At 47.8% G+C, this 20,343-nt stretch overlaps 1 protein-coding gene across 1 annotated transcript in view; it reads right to left on the reverse strand.

Annotated features, from left to right (window-relative positions):
* Positions 1–298: 298 nt before the first annotated feature.
* Positions 299–20,343, reverse strand: part of Znf831 (zinc finger protein 831) — a 62,939-nt gene continuing 42,894 nt past the window's right edge. The window contains exons 4-5 of the mRNA XM_051185218.1: positions 2,428–2,585; positions 299–1,546 (exon numbers count right to left, since the gene is read on the reverse strand). Of these exons, the coding sequence (XP_051041175.1) occupies positions 749–1,546; positions 2,428–2,585 (956 nt within the window). The 3' untranslated portion in view covers positions 299–748. The remainder of the gene's footprint in view (positions 1,547–2,427; positions 2,586–20,343) is intronic.

Below are 20,343 nucleotides of genomic sequence, written 5' to 3' on the forward strand. Positions count from 1 at the left end.
AAAATGACTCACTACAGTGACTATCTTACTGACTTAATGCAATGTTCCTTTGCAAGAACTAAAAAAAAAGGAAAACCAAAACCATGAGGCTTTTGTGTGTGTGTGTGTGTGTGTGTGCGTGTGGTGGAGGGAGGTCTCTCACAGAAAAGGCACCAAGTTCAAGGGTCATACGTGCTTGTGTTACTGGACCAGAAACAAGAATTGACCATTTGTGCAACATGTAACGGGCCTTGGGCATTGTGATGTGTATTTACACTACCCATTGGGATGGCTATCCCTGACATACCCCATCCTTTTTTCCGCCAGCCACCCCAGCCACCCCAGGTACCCCAAGTGTGCCTGGCATTTTTCACTTCGTGACGGAAGTGTCAGGTGCTTGACCCTGTGGGATCTCACTTGTCAAGAGCAATGTCACATATGGCTCTTCCGGCTAGTGTCATTTTCCTGGGTGAGGCTTATTACTGCGTCCAGTTGGAGCTGTGTGCACCAAACGGCTTGAGACTGCACTTGTAGCCACCTTGGCACTTCCAAGTGGATGTGGAAGAGTACAAGGTCCATCTGAAAGAAGCTAGAGGAAGGTGTGGCTGGATCTGGGCACGGCATTGGTTAGAGCTGGCTTGACGGAATCTCAGATGGCTTTCAGAGTCTGTGGAGGTTTGAGAGAGTTCGGCACCCATCGCACATGGTAATGCTAGCCCAGAAGATTCCAAGTCCTTGGCCATGGCCACCGCCTTTCCCTGGAAGCGTATCACATCTCTATGACCAGTCTGTCTTCATCATCACTGCTGGTGTCGCTGAACTCTACCCGGATCTGCTTTCTCGTTCCTTCCAGACTCCGCTTGCGGATAGATCTCAAGGGGGCTTCAGAAACTTCTGTGTCTCCTTGGTCAGAAGGAGCCATGACACTGGTGGGGTTAATTAATCCTTCATTGTGACATGTCCGACTCTCACTTCCTGAAGGAGCACACTGGACGGCCACTTCCCCATGGCTGTATTGGCCCCAGGAAGGAAAATCTGTCTGGGGTCTCATTTCCTCCTGGTGTGAAGCGGTTGGACTTAGGTCTGACTGCAGTATTTCTAAATGTTTTTTTCCAGGCGATCGTTTGCCAGGTGAAGGTCTCGCTGGCAGAAGCGTCTGTGCTATGCTTTCTGGTATGGCTCTTCTATCTGGGGAGCCCTGTGACCGAGTCTCCTCTGCACTATGAATCCCCAGTGTTTTGTGTTCTGTTTGTGTCCCGGCAGAAACACAGGTGGCAGCCACAGAGGTAGCAATGTCATGGTGGGGAAATGTTCCTTTAGATCTAAAGGATGGAGGTGGCTCTGAAACACCTGGGGAGATACATGGGTTGGGAACTGTGGAGACTGGATCCTGGGAAGGCGGCAGCAAAGTCCCTGGGGGTCCAACACCAAAACCCTTGCTCTGGGGCAGAGGACCTTCCTGAAACCCTGCCAAGTATGCATTGGCTTGCAGAGACAGCCCTGGCCCATTGGCATGCTCCTTCTCCGGAAAACAGTCATTATGCTCACCAGCAGATAGAGAAACCTCCTGCAACAAAGGGAAAAGAAATAGGGGGAAAGGTTAATTGGCATAAAGAACATTGTGGTCAGAAAGACAGCGCACAATGAAAGCAAGGTCCTGAGGTCCCAACGCCTCCTCCCTGAGCGTGAACCTCAATATGATGCCCTCATGAGTTTCCATTAATAACTAATCAGCACATTAACCTCAGCCAAGCTTCTGACTGATACATAGGCCTCTGTGTAAAGCCAAACAACTCCATTATCCAGCTGATCCCACACTTCCTGTCTCCTGGCCCAACTAGGGTGCTTTCACGTTGTGATAACACCCGACATATGGTAGAATCTTTCTTCTGGGGGAATTAATCACACGGACTTGAGGCTCTCAAGAAAACAAAGCAACAGTTTCCCAACCAAAGTGCACCGGTTGTATGTGTGACATGTGAAGGTCCGGTGATGGCCTCTGGTGTAAATCAACCTTCTACCTGGCTCACAACGGGCTCTCTTGGTTGTTTTTCACAGTGCACACCAGGCTATCTGGCCCCAGAGCTCTCAGGAGGTTTCCTGTCTTTACTTCCCATCTCCCTGTAGGAATGCTGATGGTACAGACCCTCAAGATACACATCCAGATTTGATATGGGTACTGGGGATTGGAACTCAGGTCCTCATACTTGAACAGTAAGTGTTTTATTAACTGAAACATCTCCCTGGCTCCAATCTTGGCTTTTTTTTTTTTTTTTTTTTTTTTTTTTTTTTTTTTGGTGTAGAACGTTTGGGATTTGTTTGTTTGTTTGTTTTAGGTTCTGGGTAGCCCTAGAAGGAGACCAGGGAATTTTACCACATAGACAGTGATATGGACATAAAGGCGTAAGTCTACATGATGGGTAGATATCCCAGAATGGTGGTTCCTACCTCCAGAGTCAACGTGTTTCTTTCCATGATGAGTTTTGAGCTTGTGCCAGGGGAGCTGGGCTCTGAAGTCTGCCGGCAGTCACCTTCCCTTTCTTTGTTCCCATGACCAGCTGGCAAGTCTGTGCTGGCACAAGACAGCTCTCCTTGCAGACTTAGACCTGAAAGAGGAAGTATGTATGCATGTACGTATGCATGTATGTACGTATAATCACGAAGTGAGCCAAGAATGACTAGGAGGCTATCCAAGTCCCCACAATGAGCCTCAGCTCACACAGTAGGGACAGGACTCTGGTTACCTTCAATTCTCACTCAGCCAAATGCACTGTCTTCACCTCCTCCAAGGAAGGAAATGGTAAAGCCAAGCTGCCAAGTTGATGACTCTATAACCTTATACATTGTAAATAGTGTTCATTGTCGTGGGGTCTATTCTCACAACAGAGTCATCCTCCATCTAGGCTTCTTGTGTTAATTTTAAAACACTTTGAGTCCTCTAGTCCTGGAGCCAGGTAGCAAGATCGGAGAACTTGCCAGACCATGGGTGAGAACGCCTTGGTCTCTACCAGAATGCTGCCAGGCAGCAGGGAATGAGATGTGTACCTAGGAAGCCGTCATTTCCTATGGCGATTGTCTCTCTGTGGGAAGGAATGAGACAGAACCGCCGCTCACACCTGCTCCCCCCTTGTCCCCCTCCCTCGCTCCTCCATTTCCTCGCAGGAACCTACGATAAGTCCAAAAGAACCACAGGGTAGCCCTTTCCGAGAAGGTAGACTGCATTATGAGATGAGCTGGGGGGGGGGGAATCTTTCTAGAATGCCTGGATCCCTGGAAGATGCACTGGGCACACTGTCAAATATGCTCTTATTTTGATTAAAGTTATACATGCACAGAGTCTGAAGGCCTCAAACCTTTTTCTACTTATTAGGAAAGCCAGCAACCCCTGCCTACCCAGCCGTATTTTTTTCACTTTGGAGTCTTCTGAGGTTCATCTCTCTCTCCCTCCTATTCCTATGCCTACAAGCTGACCTATGCCTCCTTCAAGGCCAGAAGAGAGTAGCTATCCCCCCAAGACTTCGGCTCCCTTGCACACCGCACACTTGTCATGCTTCATCCGCTTAAGCTTCCTGTGCATAGCCCTGACTCCACCCACGCCTTGTTTAGGTGGCTGCGCTAACCCAGGCACTCACCTGTCACCACTGAGCTGTGTTGAACACTAAGGTTGCATGCCCCACCCCCTTTTTTTTTTTTAAACAAAATTGTTTTCCTCGGAGTTGATAAGTTTTGAGGTCTACCACGTCTCTCTTTACCTCCCTACAAACATATTAAAATCACTCCCCAGACTCCCAAAATGCCTAACACTTGATTTCTCTCTGGACAAGCTAAAACGCATGCCTTAAGCTTGTAGTAAATGTTGTGGGCTCTCTTTTCCCATTTTAAGAAATGGAAGTGAGGGAGGGGAGGAGAAGAAGATTGAAGGAGGGAATGAAAAAGACAGAAAAGAAGTGATTGACAACGACGATGCCGACAATAAACAATGTAGTTGTCTTCAGAGGTAGTTTCTCCATTGTAGGGTCATCTGGCCACACGTCAACCTAATGCTGGGTACAATGTTACGCACTTGTAACCCTACGCTGGGGAAGGGTCTTGATGGCTGGCTAGCCTAGTGCAGTGGGTGAGCACCAGGCCAGGGTGGGGGACTTCTGTGTGAAAATAAACCAAGCTGATGGCACATCATGTCCTCTGGTCTCCCCACATGGTGTCACCTCCCCAAATCATCTTCTGTGGGCATGAGTATCACAAACCCATTCCTTAGATGTCTGAAGTACCCCGAGTTTACTGTGTACAGTAATCCTGGGCAAACCGGCTTTGATGATGAGCAGAGAAACGCGAAGGTAGCATGGGGCTCAGGAAGCAGGAAGACAGAGGATAGGGAGCTGGCAGGGAAGGGCAACTGGGAGCTGCTGTGGACAGAACAAGACGCACGAGCTGAGAGAGAACCTGGCCGCAAAGGTAGGGAAACGCCGGAGAGATGGCCAGTGACCTTTACAACGATTGCACCTGTCCACGTGCAAAAAATATTCTAGAAGGAGGAAGAACAAAAGCTAGGAAAGAATCTAGGGGCCAAGAGGCTGTAGCTAGGCCAGGGACACCAGTGTGAGGGGGTGTAAGTGAAGGGGTGGGGTAAAACGAAGGTAGAGGTGTCCACAGGGATTTCAACTCAGAGTGCAAATACCTTATGGGGGGAAAGCCAGTATTTTCAATGTAGGTCGACATTTGTTTTTCAAACATACATGAAGATGCCACCTGAAGAGTAGCCCGGAGGGGAGCAAAGCTTCAGAGTTAGGAAGCCAAGTCCCAGAGTTCCAAGGTCTCCTGGGGGCCCAGATACCATGTCTCAACCAGGTCAGTGGAAGTCAGTGCGGAGAAAGTGGGTTGACTCAGGATCCACTCCACCCTCATCAGGAAGCTGTCACAATGGCCAACACGTCTATGGCTCCGTGGTGTGTCAAGGACAGCCACTTGCTCTAAACAGATCAAGCTCCGTCCCAACAGTGACAAAATGGCAAGGCAATTCACTCAGTTTAATGAGGAAACAAAGCCAATTAGTATAGAGAAAATAATCAGATTGGCCAAAATTCTTCCCAACAGGTTGTTTGGGTTTTCAAGCTTCAGCAGAAAGGTCGTGTGCACATTTGACTGGTAACTTCTGGCTCATCTGAGCGAGCAAAGGAAGAAAATCTATTGATTTAATTTGCTTTCAACCCTACAGTCTACAGAGAAAAGTGAATTATCTCTAATAATTGTGAAAAATGCCCAAAAAATGTCACCGAAGTGTGTTAAACTAATTTGGATTATTGAAGCAGGACACTAAGTTGCCTTGAAATTGATGGCCCCTTTCAAGCCATCAGGCAAGCCAGGCTCTGCTCGGATCTTGAAGTGCAAAATGCCATCCTGTTTAGGCTCCGGCCCCACACCCTATGAATCACTTCCGCATCTCCAGAATTACAGATTCTACCGTCTCCATGCATCTTCGGAGCCTGGCTGCCCACACTCCATTACAGGGATCTTGTTAGGAGAGCTCTCGTCAGGGCTCTCCGCCGCGTGCGTGTTCTTTCCCCGATTAAAGGCCGCACTCTTAATAATTTCTCTTAGAAATAATTGTCGTGCCACGTCAGTAGGAAGAGACTGCTTAAGCGCTTACAGCAATGGCAAACTTAGCCCTCTTGAAAAGGCTAAAAGAAAGTGTAAAATAATTAAAAAGAAAACTCAGGCAGAGACAACACGACAAAACGGACACTGGAATTATCGGCCTCTTTAATGTCAAATCTGCTTCGGGCTGTCTCATTTCCAGGCCTTATTAAAATGCTAATGCATGTATTAGTCAAATATCATTATCTCAAAATGTGAGTAATTTGAATAATGCTTTTTGGTTTGTCCCAATGGCTCCCCAAGTTCCATTCATATGGAGTCCACAGACTTAGAAATCTGAAGTAGGGATAGAAACCTCCAGTATCAGCCTGCTGCCCTCCTAAGTGAGCAGAAATTATAAACAGAAAGGTGGGCTTGTCTCTGGAACTCGTAATTGATTTGAGACTAAGTTGTTCCAAAGTGTCTCTGCCATCAAAGAACACGCAGTGTGCTGGCAATTAAAACAAGCAATCACTTACAAGGAAGCTGGACAGATCTTTAAAACTAATCACATTGCGAATGGCTATTTGCTCATTTATTAAAGTATTTATTGAATCCACTTTAAGTCTGTATTTTTGAGCCCTTACTGTTGAGCTTGAGTATTGACTGGGACATTGAATGTGGCCAATATTGTTCCAAGAGCTAAGGCGTTCATTCGGCGGTGAGGGAGGATGATACCCCTCATGGAAATTACTATCTAATGGGGACAGAGATGTATTTTATTCCTAACATGTTATTGTTATTGTTGGTGGGGCATATGTGGGGTTCAGAGGACAACTTTCAGGAAATCAGTTCACTCCTTCTACTGTGTGGGTCCTGGGATTGAACTCAGGTCATCAGGTTTGCTGACAAATGCCTTTACCCACTGAGCTATGATCACACACACACACACACTATGTCACCAACCAGGTGACATGAACACTGTGAAAGATGCAGCAAGAAGATGCTCAGACAGTGAGGCGATATCCCAACCTCACCTCTAGCCACAGAAAGATTTGTTCCATCCAGGCTGTGCCTGTCCCCAGAGCTGTGTCACTAATAAATCTGAACTATTGAGCCATGTAATTATCCTACCGTGTTCTTAACGCCCCTATTGCATACCTCCTTCATTGTCTGAGGGTACCTTCATCTGTTACTGATGTCTTACTGTTTATGTAATCTCTTTAGGAAACAGTACGGTACGAAGTGGTGGCAGAGGCCCTCGGTCCTCTCGGCATAGAACACGGGCGATGCTGGATGCCGACGGCAACCAGGAAGTAAAGGGAAGCCCAGAAGTTGGTGGGTGGTTGGAGAGCTGGCAGAAACATCTCCAGCCTCCAGTTCTACCAGCAGGAGGGACCCAAGAGGGGACCAGAAAAGTATGTTTAGCGAGGCGAGCCTCCTGTATTTCTGTTCTAATGCGATTTTGGAAAGTTCTCCCTGCCATCATCAGGAACCCTTTCTTTCCACGGCCAGTTTCTCATCTCTTCAGTTGTTCTGATGAAAGGCAATCAGACGCTCCCCTCATGGACATCCTGTGCAGCGGCTATGTTTAGGACAAAATGGTGCTTAAAATCTTGCCTGGAGTCTTTAAAAAAAAAATTTAACATGTCCATTCTACAAAAGTGCACCCTTCAAACACAAAGTCAAGACAGGACTGTGCAATCATAATGGAAGGTGATTAGAGATCTGCCGGTGTTAAAAGCCAAGGTGGACCCAGACCGGCACTGCATACACACTGATTTTCAAAGTCTCTTGTTGCTGAATGAAGATTGTGTGGCATCTCTTCTTAGGATGCAATCAACATACCTGCAGCAGAGGATCATCCCTCCTTAAGATTTACACACCCAGGAACCGGGAGAAATTATTCTGTCTCAGCAGTTTCAGAGAACTGTGATTTAAATAACAGCTTTGGAGAAAGAATTAATACTCCTTCATTAATCCTAATAATAATTTTTTAAAAAGTGCAGGTAGGTCATTAGAAGAGATGTAGGAGGGCCTGTCTGAGGGGAAGGGTCCTCCGTACCTCAGAAACAGCTTCAGAGGACAACCCCACAGAACGCTAGGCCCAAGCCCAGAGGCCAGGCTCCAGAGCACGCGAGAGGCCCCCAAGGCGGGCACAGAAGTCAACGAAGGTGGAGCCTAGCTTTGTACCAGGGTCACTCGCGGCCATGGATATGCATATGCTGTACTTAGACAATCAATTAATCGCAAACTTTTACTTTAGGCCCACCTGCCCTTGTCATCACCCCCACACAAATCTTGTTCCCAGGGCGAACCAGCATGTGTGGATCACGTATTCCTCTCAGCTTGTTTCAAATTCTGTGAATGGGCAGGTTTGAATATTTTTTTAAATTCAACCCTGCCAATGAATGAACCATCTCTGGTTGTTCTTATTCTTTACTGAGGAAAATTGCCTACACAGTCTAGGTGGTCTGTGTAAAACACAGGCAGAAGGTAATGAAAGAGTGTGGGGTGCTCCCGAGGTGTCCTCACCGGAAAAGACCCTAATAAATGACTCATTCGGAGAGGCTACCTGGGTGCAGGGACATCATGGCCAGACCCTGGAGAAGCTGTCCTGACCCCCAGATCCAGCAAGGAGACAGGGGAGGACAGAGGCTCATGCTCATCACATTTGTCCAGAGCTTGCAAAGGAAAAAAGTAGAAATTGTTATTTTGTGTGCATTTTATCATCGCTATTTTCTAGACATCGTCTAATTAGCCAGACCATGAAAATTACGTTGGGAAGATAATCTGATAGCATCATAAAGCGGGATAATACAACATCATCCTAGAGACAATGGCTCCTGGTGTGGGATTGCTGGTTAGAACAATAGGCAGGGAGGCAGTAGGAACCAACGTTAGAAACACTTGCCAACAGAGTAAAGGCCCCTTGCGGAAAGGTTTATATGCCGCTGTAGAGATGGCATGTTGTATATTATGTGCACAGAGAGAGCTTTGTATAAGAAGGAAAGAACTGCTGGCTGCTGCTCAGCTTCCTTCCCTGTTGGTGTGACTACAAATACTGACTGAGCAACTTAAAGGAGAAAGGGTGTATTCTGGCTCACATTTCTGGGTCAGCCTGCCATGAGGACCAGCGCAGGCAGCTGAGCTTGAAGCACCTCATCGCAGTCAGGAAGCAGGGAGCAGGGAGCGCATCTACTCATCTCGCCGTCTTCATCCGTATGGTCCATGATCCCCTTGTCCAGGAGATGGTGCCACCCGCGGTAGTCCTCCTACCTCAACTAACGTGATCAAAGCACCGCCTTCTTCGTGTGTGTGTGTGTGTGTGTGTGTGTGTGTGTGTGTGTCTGGTGAGTGAGGCCAGGAGGTGCTGTGTTTTGATGTGTTAAGATGCTCACTAGGCAAACCAGAGGGCCAGAAGAAGCAGCTGAGACAGAGAGATGGACCCTCACGGGCCAGTAATGAATGGTTAGATTCTCTAGCTGAACTGAGAGGGTCATGAAAAGGAGAGAAAGGAGTGTTTGCTTGTTTGTTTATCTCTAACCAAATCTGTGGTATGTTCTATTGCCTCTTTTCATGCCTAATCTCCTGAACTATGTTTGATTCTCTCTCTTCTTTCTCTTCTCTTCTATGACAGTCTGAGAAAACTTCCCTTACCATCCTACCCCAACTCTGCCAAAAATCACCCATATTTGAGTGGGGAAATGTTCTTAAAAATCTTTTGCTAAGTCAAAATTTTAACCACAGCCAGACAATAAGAGAATGCTTCAAAATAAAGAAAGGACAAGCTGTGGGGAAGAAAGGAAACCAAAGGAAGGGGGTGTTAATATTATTTGAATGCTTTAGTGTCAAAATTAATTCAAGAGAATCTACTTTATGGGTCATTAATTTCAAACTTTCTTAACTCTAAATGAAAATGGTAGAGAAAAAAGTTCAGGCTTTGGAATATAATTGATGTGTTTAAGGCATTGCTTCATCGTTTCTGAAGATTTACACCCCGCAGGAGGAGGGGTTATCCTGCTTCAGCAATTCTGTAAGCAATATTACTTAAATAATGGCTTTGGGAAAGAATATCTCCTATTGATTCTGGCAGGAAAAATAATGTTGCAGACCCATTAGCTCTCATCGGAGGAAAGGGAGGGAGTCCGTGGGTGAGGGAGCCCTGCTGCTCAGGCTGCCATCTTGATTCTGCTAGAGAAAACATTCTGGGACAGTGTCTGATGGTGTGGGCCTCCACCCATAGCCTCCCTCATCTTCATGATACTCACAGGTTGTAACACGCACGCACACGCGCACACACACACGCACGCACACACACACGCACGCGCACGCACACACACGCATGCACGCGCGCGCACACACGCATGCACACACACACGCACGCACACACACACGCATGCACACACGCACGTACACACACGCATGCACACACGCACGCACACACACACACACACACACCATTTGGTTCTTCTGCCTCTAATACATAATAGGCAAACATTTTCATCTCTGAATGTCTTTGTCAGAGCACAAAGACAACTACACAAGTGTGTGTGTGTGTGTGTGTGAGAGAGAGACACACAAAGAGTGAGAGACTATGTGTTCATGTGTTTGTGTGTGCACATGTGTGCATGTTTTTGAGTATGTGTATGTGTTTGTATATGTTCATGTGCACGTGTGTATGTGTGTGTGTGTGTGTGTGTGTGTGTGAGTTAGGATCCCCAGCCCCATGTGTGGCAGTATGCACCTGTAATCTCGGCACTGGAGAGGTGGAAAAAGGCAGCTTGATGGTCTAGCCCAATGGGTGAGTCCCAGGTCCCAGGTCCCAGGGAGAGATACTGTCTCAAGACACAGGGTAGAAAGCTACTGAGAGATTGACCTCTGAATTCCATGCTCATATGTACACACACACACAAACACACATGCACACGCACACACACGCACACAAACCGCTCATACACACCCACTTTGAATTATTACTTTTTAATGTTTCTTTACAACCGAATGAGCCTGTGAAAGGCAGGTCCATTTCTCAAAATCTAACTGAGTTATTTGGGAGAGCTCATTTTTCCTTGCATCCTTAAAAAGGAGAAATTGATCCATTTCAATAATAATAGCCAGGGAGAAGGCTCCTCCCTTGGCTCCTCCATTAATCCTGAGAGGGTGTGGGTGGTGGGGGAAAACAGGCTTAAGTCAAAGGAAAGAAAATGTGGGTGCTGGCTCCATCAATTTTGGTTTTCCAGTCACCTTAGGGAGAAACAAAGTCAGGTGCAGTCTCTGCAGAAAGACAGATGTTCAGAGAGGCTCTCTGATCAATCCTCAAGTTTCAGAAAAGCAGAGAAGATGTGAGCGCCATTGTTCTTCCTCGTTCTGAGTGCAGAGCTTGGTGACTTTTCCTCCCTTACGGTGCTGGCCCTTGCCATCCCCTCCATCTGTGCTGTAGGAGAGAGGCCTTGAGAAGCTAGTACACAGAACCTTCTTCTAAACAGTGGTAGCGGAGGGGCGGGGGCCTGAAACAGTAGAGGGGACTGAGATAAAGGGAGAAGAATAACCTCTGGCCAAAACCTTCTTTTAAAAAGAAGAAATGTCCATGCCAAAGCTTCCTCAAGAACGCTTTCTGACTGAGGAGTATAAGAAAGAAATTAACTGGGTGGACAAAGGAGCTGTTGAAGTGTTTTCAAGTTGGCTTCGTCCTGCTCTACGGCTGCGCAACAACCCGCTGAAGTGGCGTTTTCGCAGCACAAGCATGGTGTGGTTTCCATGGATTCCCATCAAGGCAATAAAGGGGGACAATCACGAGTTCTTTCAAAGTGGAGAATATAGTTTCAAAAGTCAGCTGAGCTGGACAAGAAGTGGGTCCTGTGGTCTTGAACATGGAGGTTGTGCCTGTTGCTTAAAAGCCAAGGCAGGAGTTGCCGAGCAAGAATGATAATGGGGAAGGTAGGCCCATCTCTTGGATCCCACAAAGTGGGCCAGGCAATGGTACCCGTGCTTCTCATCCCAGCACGTGGCGGTAGAGGCAGCTGGGCCTCTGAGTTAGAGACCAGCATGCTCTACAAAGTGAGTTCTAGGACAGCTGGGGCTACATAGAGAAACCATGTCTCAAAAAGGTGGGGGTGGTGTAAAAAGCATCTAAGGAATAAGACTCAGGATTGACCTCTAACTGCCAAGAAACACACTCAAGTGTGTTTGCACACACACTACAGCCAACGAGAAAAATCATAAACGTATTTCTAGATCTTTCCTTTTACTATTTTTAAAGAGAAGCAGTTGACACAAGAGAACTACCTATGCGTACACACAGAGGCATGTAAAAAACAAACAGCAAACCATCAGTCCAGGACAGCATCCGATAAAGAAGCTTGCCATCAAGACTAAGAACCAGAGGTCAATCCCTGGAGCATACACAGCAGAAGGAGACAACCCGCTCCCACAAACTGCCCTCTGACCTCCACATACACACTGTGGCATGAGCAATACCCAGGGCCCATGTACAAAACAATAATAATTTTTAAGGCCTGATCTTTCCCAAAAGATTTTACTTCAACGGTAGAGTCTGTGTGGGACCCGAGAGACCTGTAGGAAAGAATGTGGGAGGGGGTCTTCCCCTTGGTGGGAGAAAGTGAGCAACACAGGCACCCTGCCCTGAACATTCCCCTTGGGGAGGGGCTGGCAGGTGTTGGGAGCCGAACCTTGGAGACTACATAGAGAAACTGGAGGCACGTGGAATAATATAATAATACTCAGGCCTTCCTAGAGAAAGAGAAGACAACAGTCAGAAACTTTAGGCTGCTCCCAGCTTCCTCTCATGGGGATGGTCTTGGATAGAGCTGAGGTACCACGGCTCAACGGAATCCACAAGTACCTGTTGACTTGGCTGTCCTCACAAAGTAGAGACAGTGGCCAACACATGATGACCCTCCTCAAATCATCTCCTGATGGGAGCCAGAGACCTTCCCACAACATCCTCAGAGAATACTGACAACTGGATGGACTCTGACCAAGGTCCCAGAAAGGCCTGAAAGTCAGGCATTGGCTGCTGAGACTCTTACAGAGGGACTCATGCTGGTTTTTAAAACACGGAAGTCATAAACCCAACCCAGAAAAGCAATACCCAGCTCAGGGGCTCGTAAACGGGCACGGCAGTCTTGAAATAGAGCAGCTTACTCAGATTGCATAAATGCTGACAGAGTCTAATGAGAAAATTCATGAGTGACCATCAAGGGATGAGGGCTGCAAACAGGGGAAGTGAGCCGGGTTGCGCTTCCTCACTCGGGCCCTCTATAAGCATCAGAACAGTCCCTGCAGCGGCTGGCAAAGTGAGGTTTGGAGTGGGTGGTGGGTGGGATGCCCCAAGAGGAGCCATGTGGTCAAAGAGACACTGCCCTGTGCATATGGGCTTGTCACTTCAAGAGGGCTCCACGGTTTTGTTTTTTAACAGCAGATATTAGTCTAGGTTACCCCAGCTGCTTGTCACCCACAGAGGACTCTCACAGAGAGTCCCTCCAGTCAGTCCCACGTGTGCAGTGAACGAAGGTCCAGCATATGCCATTATTGCAGAAGTCCCATCCAGAAATCCATCCGCAGGCTCTAATAAACACCAGGTGAAGAGGCCTCCGGGAGCTGGAATAGTGCGCTGGATGATAAACCGAGGGTAGGGTCCCTGGGGAGATACACCCTGCCTGTGAGGTCAGGGTCCCTGATCGCTTCTGAGTGTCTTTCTCAGCCTGGAGTCACACCTTTGACGTCCTCCTCATCCATGTCAAAGAGAGCAGGTGGTTAACCCTTCCCCTTCAGCTTTTAGAAGGAAGGGAAATGGGCGTGGCTTTGCAGGATGGACATCTCCCATCCCTCGACTGCCCCCAGTGCCCTGCTGAGGCGGCCACATCCTGAGCAGGCAAGGAGCTCATCAGAGCCCAGATGTCCAGGTGGACAGAAAAGAGACAAATCAAAAGCCCTGATTTCAGAGACCCTGGGGAGGTCAGGAAGCCTGGCAGGTGGCAAGCAGCTTCCAGTCTAGTAAGAGGTAATCAACTAAGTATAGGAATAACAGGCTGGAATAAAGACCCCAGGATGCCTGGAAGGACGTGGACAAGAAGTCTCCAACTGACCTGGACAGAGAAGAGAAATCGGATTCGGAACTCCGCTCAGGAAGAGCTGCGCCGACGCTGAGAGATGCTGTGCCTTCTGTGTTGTTTTAGGGAAGACTAACCAACAAAACGTGGGTGCCTGGTCCATGCTGGTCCGTGGGCATGGGACCGGCCATTGTGGACACAGGTGTGTGTTATATAATACTAGGGACACATTTGTGCTTAGAAATACACATGCCAGGATGGAGAGTTGGCCCTGTGGTGGAGAGGACTTGCTGCTTTTGGGGAGAGAGGGCCTGCTCTTGGTTCCCAGCACCCACATGGTAACTCACCACTATCTACAACTCCACTTCTGGGAAAAGCGGCGCTCCCTCCTGACCTCCACGGCAGCGGACAAGAACGTGCCGCACAGGAGCACGTGCAGGCAAAACACTCACACACATAAAATGATTAAATCCAATTTTTCAAATACATACATGCCTGCTGTCCATTTAGAGTTCAATTTTAGAGTCTAAAATTCAACTTTAACTGGTGTCTTGTATCTTTTGTTTGCTACTTGTATCTTTTGTCTGTCCTAACTTAGGACAGAAGGCAGGGACGTAGGTCGGAAAGAAGTCTGTTGGAGGACTGAGTTGGACAGCCAACCGTTGCACCCACCTTACCCCAGTTAACTTGGAGTGAGCAATGATTATCAATAAATAGGCCTTTATTGATGGGGGCACTTAACAAAACCCTGTAAGTGTGGGAGTTCTTGATGGACCTCAAAAGACAACGGCTTCTGGAGAAAACACTGAGGGGCTGAAGGTAGCATGGTGACAGGCAAAATCCCAAGGGGGGCAGTGCGCAGCCAGCAGAGCCCCCACGCCCTTTCTTGGTGGTATGTGGTATGTGTGCGTTTAAGAACAGCATGAAAACCACCTTCAAAAAGTCCATTTGAAAAATGATTAGCACATCTGTTCTCAAAACACGTTTCTGTTCCGCCCACTATTGGAGAGGGCAAGGCTATCCATTTTCTTCCCAGATTGCCCCCCCCCCAACCACTAGGAGAGACTATTAAGTAGAGTCTATTACTTTGAAGGTTCTCTCAGGGTGAAGAGCCCAAACCAGCCTCCCCTAAACTCCAGGGAAAGGATGAGAGAGCCACAGTGGCCAGATGGGAATAGCAGCCTCTAAAACGCACATTAGGAAAAAGCAAGCCTGCGAGCTCCGAACAAGGCGGCCGAGCTCCAGTAATTGCAAGTCCCGGGACATTTTCTACATGAGAGTTTTGTTATGCTCCTAACTTTCCCCTCAAGATCTCTAAAATGGAGGAGGAAAAAAAACAGAAAAAGAAAAAGCAAAGAGCCTTCTCTTAAACTAAGATGAAACAACAACAACAACAAAAATAAATCCCACAAACTTTGGCTTTTGTAGTAAGTAGAACTTGTCCACAGTACACACTTTAGAGACAGGCAAGAATGGACTCCCCCAAGCAGAAACATGTTTGATCAACACTTAAGGACAAGGGGCTCATGAGGAAAGCTCCCACACTCAGGAAGGAGAAGGGTTGGTCCTCAAGAAGAAGGGCCTTTGAAGGGTTAAGTCTCTGCTAGCTGGGCCTGGTGTTGCTTCTGTAATCCCAGCACTCAGGAGGCCCAGGCAAGAAAATTGCTGTGAGTTCCAGGCCAGCCTGGTCTAAAAATCCCCGATAGCCAAGCCAGCTGGGGATCGTGTCTCCCTCCACACCTAGGGAAGGGACAAGGGAGGAGGAAAATGTAATACAAAGTGGAATAGTAATAGTAACTGAGCTAAGGGCATATGGACTTGGATAATAAATCCTCAGGAAGCAACATTAGGTAAGGGCTGACCAATGGCCAGGACGGGAAAAGTCAGTTTTCTGTGTTCAGTAACCTAACCCTACCATCCCTGAGTCATTTGAAACTTTTGTACACAAATTCAACCTTCAAAAGCCCTATCTTAAAAAATATTAGACTATTTGCTTCCAAAATATGTCTCCCTTCTTATGAAGACCCAGGGCTATCCATCTTTGTGAAGTAGACTTCACCGGCCCCTGCTTGTTCATGAGCTGCTATTAGGGCACTTATTAGAGAAAGAAAGCCATGCCCACCTTCTGATAAATAGGGAACGAGGAGCCAGGAGCTGGTGAAATAATACGGGGGAAATAATAAAATTTTAAAGTAGTTTTTTTTTTGTACAGAAATGTACCCCATGGTTCTTTATGTTTTATAGACATCATCTCCCCTCTGATTATAGGTCCGGGGTATATTTCCTCAGTGAGGATTTTAATGTGGTTCTTATCAAATACTTTCACGGAAAATCTAAGTAATTTACTTCTCCAATCACAGTTTGGTTTGGTAAAGACTGCGGTGACCTCAGCTTCACACCGTCGCTCTGAAAGTGTGTATCGATATTGCTGCAGGAATACCAAGCAGATCTCATGTACAGGGGGAAAGCAATGGAGTACAGGAGAGACCGCTGAGGATGGAGAGCAGAGTGTATCTTTGAGGGAAAGCTGTGGAGAAGAAGAGAATGACCCTGGCATTGCATGTCTCTAGGACACACACACACACACACACACACACACACACACACACACACACACACACACAAAGAGCCAGAATTTCTGAGGGTAAGAACCCAACACATGCTGTGACCTTGGCCAGGTGGTCAGGGACAGCAACCACAGAGTTGGTGAAATGGCTTTCCTCTCCGTGGCCTGATTTCTTAGCACCCACAGGCCCTGTCTAATGGTGAGGAAAACATTAGATGAGCTTGGATGGGTCTCATCCTACAAGACAACCACCATTCCTCCACCACCAGAGAGACATCCTGGAAAATGGTTCCAGCCAAGAGGAACTCAAAGAAACAGCTGTCACGTGGCATTCAAGATGGGATTCTATGATGAGGAAAAAGACTGTTAAATTTCTTACTGGTCGTGGGTTAATAGAATGTTAATCCCTACCCTACAGCCACCATGCTCCAAGATATTTCCAACAGGGGAAGCCAAGCATGTGGGACCACACAGTACTGTCACAGGAAAAACTACCCGTGGCCCTTTGAAGGACTATGCAAAACTCTCTCTCTTAGAGGAGAAGCCAGACTCTGAGACTTTGAGAAGTCCACATCTTCTCCTTGTCCTCTTCTAAGACGTCATCAGAAATGTCACTGCTTCCATGATGTTCTTTCAAATACGCACACGTTTGCTTTCTGTCTTCACTTTTAGGGACAGTGTGCCATTAGGACCACTAGCTGGTTGGGATCCCACAAACAAACATGTGAGGCCTATATTCAAAAACAGCAAGAAATTCAGGGAAGATGACTTCGTTGGTAACGGGCTTGCCTTGCACATAGCAGAACCTGAGGTGGAACTTCATAACCCATGTTTAAAAAAAAAAAAAGCTGGGCATGGTGACATGTGCTGAACTATAGCACTGGGGTGGTGGAGACAGGAGGGTCTCTGGACCTGGTGGAAACCAGGCTAGCCCGCTTGGAGATCTCCAGGCTAGTGGAAGACCCTTTCTCAAGAAACAGGGTGATGATGTCTGAAGAACAAGCTCTAACGTGATTTCTGCTTACACACACACACACACACACACACACACACACACAGAGTCAGCAATAGTGAAACAGAAAACCAAGTGAGAGCCTTGTACCTAATCCCTATGAGACAGCTAAGCTAGAAGGGTTTGGTTGCTTATGATGAAGGTCTGATGCCAGAGGTATCAGTCAACAAAACCAAGAGCAAGTGATGTCCCAAGAGCACATGGCAGACTGCCCTCTCCAGCCACGATCACACACCACAGAGGGGTGAGTTTTCCTCTGCTCATTTTCAGAAGATGGGGGGTTGTAGCCCCCCAGATGCCCCCCCTAAATTAAGTCATCAGCAATAGACACAAATGAGTTCGGTTGTAGATTCTGGCCCACAAGACTGAAAGGCTCCAACACATCCTCTAAAGTTGTTCTCTTGGCACCTGCTGCGCGTTGGGGTGAAGCAGAGGTGAGTAGGAGACTGTGACCACTGTCCACTCAGAGGGGTGGCTTCTCGGGTATGTCTTGTAGCTTGCCTCAACAAAAAAAGTCTGACAAACGAAATGCAAGGATGGGTTGATCTCAACCCACTGTTCAAAGGCCCAGTCCATCATGGCAGGTAAATCGTGGCGGCAGGGCGTGAGACAACCAGCCCCGTTGCATCCACAGTCAGGAAGCAGAGAGAGGTGAATGTCTTCCCCTTGCCCTCACAGACTTGCCTGGGGATCTGTCACCCTGTCGGCTGGTGATTGACAGTGACCCTCACTCCCAAGCCCCAGGTGGAAAGCACAGAGCTGACACTGGCTCCATCCTCCCTGTTCTTCAGGGATGACCCTCATCGTGGGTCACCTTAACTCCTCTCCTTCTACTTCATCAACCCACGTGGTGGAAGGAGAGAGCCACGTCCTGAAAGTTGTCTCCTGACTGCCTCAAGTGTGCTGTGGCATGCACGATGCATCACACACACACACACACACACACACACACAATTTTAAACCCAGTAAAATGAGTTTAATGGATGAAAGAAAATTAGCCTGTGTAGTTATTTCCAGAATCCCAAATCCACTCTGTTCATGAAGCACACCCTTCCTCCCCCATGTCTATCGTGCGTGACCTGTAGATTCTGAGGGAGGTTTGTCCCAGGTAGACTAAGAACACAGCACCAGAGGGAGCCCAGTGCTGAGGTGGGCTCCAGGAAGGAGGCACAGTCAGATCAGCATTAGAGAAAAATCTCTTTTTCTGATTGCTGTGCTGCCGCTCTCCCTCCCGTCCACGAGTGAGAGCGGTAATGATGGACCTGGCCCTCTCCTCCCACTGATTATAATGATATTGTAAACCCTGATCTTTTTTTTCAAACTCATTTAATGTCAGTGTGCATTCATCAAGGGTTGTTGTTGTTGTTTTTCTTCCTTCTTTTAAGGAAGTAGTTTTCTTTAAAGGCTAAATATGAAGTTTAAAGGTGACCGAAGGCGTCTGAAGAGCATCTGTGATTAGCAGCACTAGGACAACAGGCACCCGCTGGCATGGGAGTTGCTGTCCCACCCAGGCCTGCTGCACCCTTTGATGGTGGCGGCGGGGAGGGGGGGGGGTCTCTCTCCTTGAATTCCCTTACAGGGCAGACTTCCCATCCGCTCTTCCCCGAGTGATGGGTGAAGGGGGCCTGGGAAGCAGAATAAGCATGAAGAGATAATAGGACACCTTCCTGAAGTTTGACGCCTTGTTCCGTGTAAACAATAGCAAGGTGTTTCTCTGCTGCTATTGCTGAGGCTCGCCATATAATCTGAGGCGTTTTCAGTGGTTGACAGTGAGAAGCAGCAACAGCTTTGTGAAAATGACGAGACAGAAGACCAACCGTGGCAGAGAGGAGACAGGGGAGACACCCCACCCCTTGGGGCACAGGAGGGGGCAAGGTAGAAGGGGAAGCAGGGGGGGGGTCCCCAAGCTCATGAACAGTGTGGTGCATTTGATAACAAAACTCCTAAAGAGATGTCAAAGAGATTAAAGGTGGCGCACACCTTTAATCCCAGCACTCGGAGGCAGAGGCGGGCGGGTCTCTGATTTAGAGGCCAGCCTGGTCTACAGAAGGAGTTCCGGGGCAGCTGCGGCTACACAGAGAAACCCCGTGAGAAAGAGAGAGAGAGGAGTAAAGAAACAGAGAGAGCTCCAAAGCCCCTTCCCCCTCTCCAATGTGACCCTCGCTGCCCCAGAACGGCGTTTATGAGTAAAAGCTCACTGATCTTAGAAAGACACAAGGCCAGGACTTAAGATTTTGCGTCTAAGGGATGGGAAGAAAAGTGACCTCTTCACGTTGGGAGTCAACTCCATCTTGAAAGCTTTGCCGGCCAGGACACTCAACGAAACAGTCCCTTCTAAGGAACAGAAGCCCTTTAGACCCCGTGCCAGTACCTTAACTTTCCTGGCGAGCTCTGAGTGACCCCCTTGTGATTTCTTTCCTTGTCCTTGTAAGGAGCCGCTTCCCAGCAGGTGTGCAGGCCTGCTGATCTGAAACCTGTTCGCTCTGCCCATTCGGCTCTGGTCTAGGCAATATGAGAGAATGGTGCACAGTTTACAAGGCGTGCCTCTCGCAGGAGCGTGCATGCCTCTCCTTCTCCTCTCCGTTCACTAGAACACAGGGCTAACAGCAGGACCTGCCGTTGCCATTCTAGGATGTGAGAAAGAAACCCTAGGGTAAAGAAAGCAGATGGTAAGAAGAGGAAGCCCAGGCCCACAGCACACCTTGGAGCACCGTATAAGACTAGACCATTTACATCCCAGTGGTTATCTGTGGGAGAAACGAAACCTAAACCTATTGTGGTATTTGGTCTTCATGACTGAAGTCCGTCCACACTTGGTCCTATTTAATTCCACAATAGTGTGAAACATCGGCAAAGCCTCACCCTTTGCCTGTTCCCCAAACACCATGAACACCCTGTACCCTTGCTGAATGTGCCCTTTATCATTCCATCATATGTGTAGATTATCTGGACCAGCAACCAGCAAACAGTAGTCTGAAGAGCAAATCTGATCTTCTGCTTGCTTTTGTAAATAAAGTTTTATCGGCACACAGCCACATCCATTCATTACTAACTGCTTTCTCCAGCGGTGTGGTTGAGTGCTTGTCATAGGGATTATAGGGTTTATAGTCAGAAATCATCATGAATTGGCCTCCACA

The sequence above is a fragment of the Phodopus roborovskii genome, unplaced genomic scaffold (genome assembly GCF_943737965.1).
Source record: "Phodopus roborovskii unplaced genomic scaffold, PHOROB, whole genome shotgun sequence".
NCBI classification, from domain to species: Eukaryota; Metazoa; Chordata; class Mammalia; order Rodentia; family Cricetidae; genus Phodopus; species Phodopus roborovskii.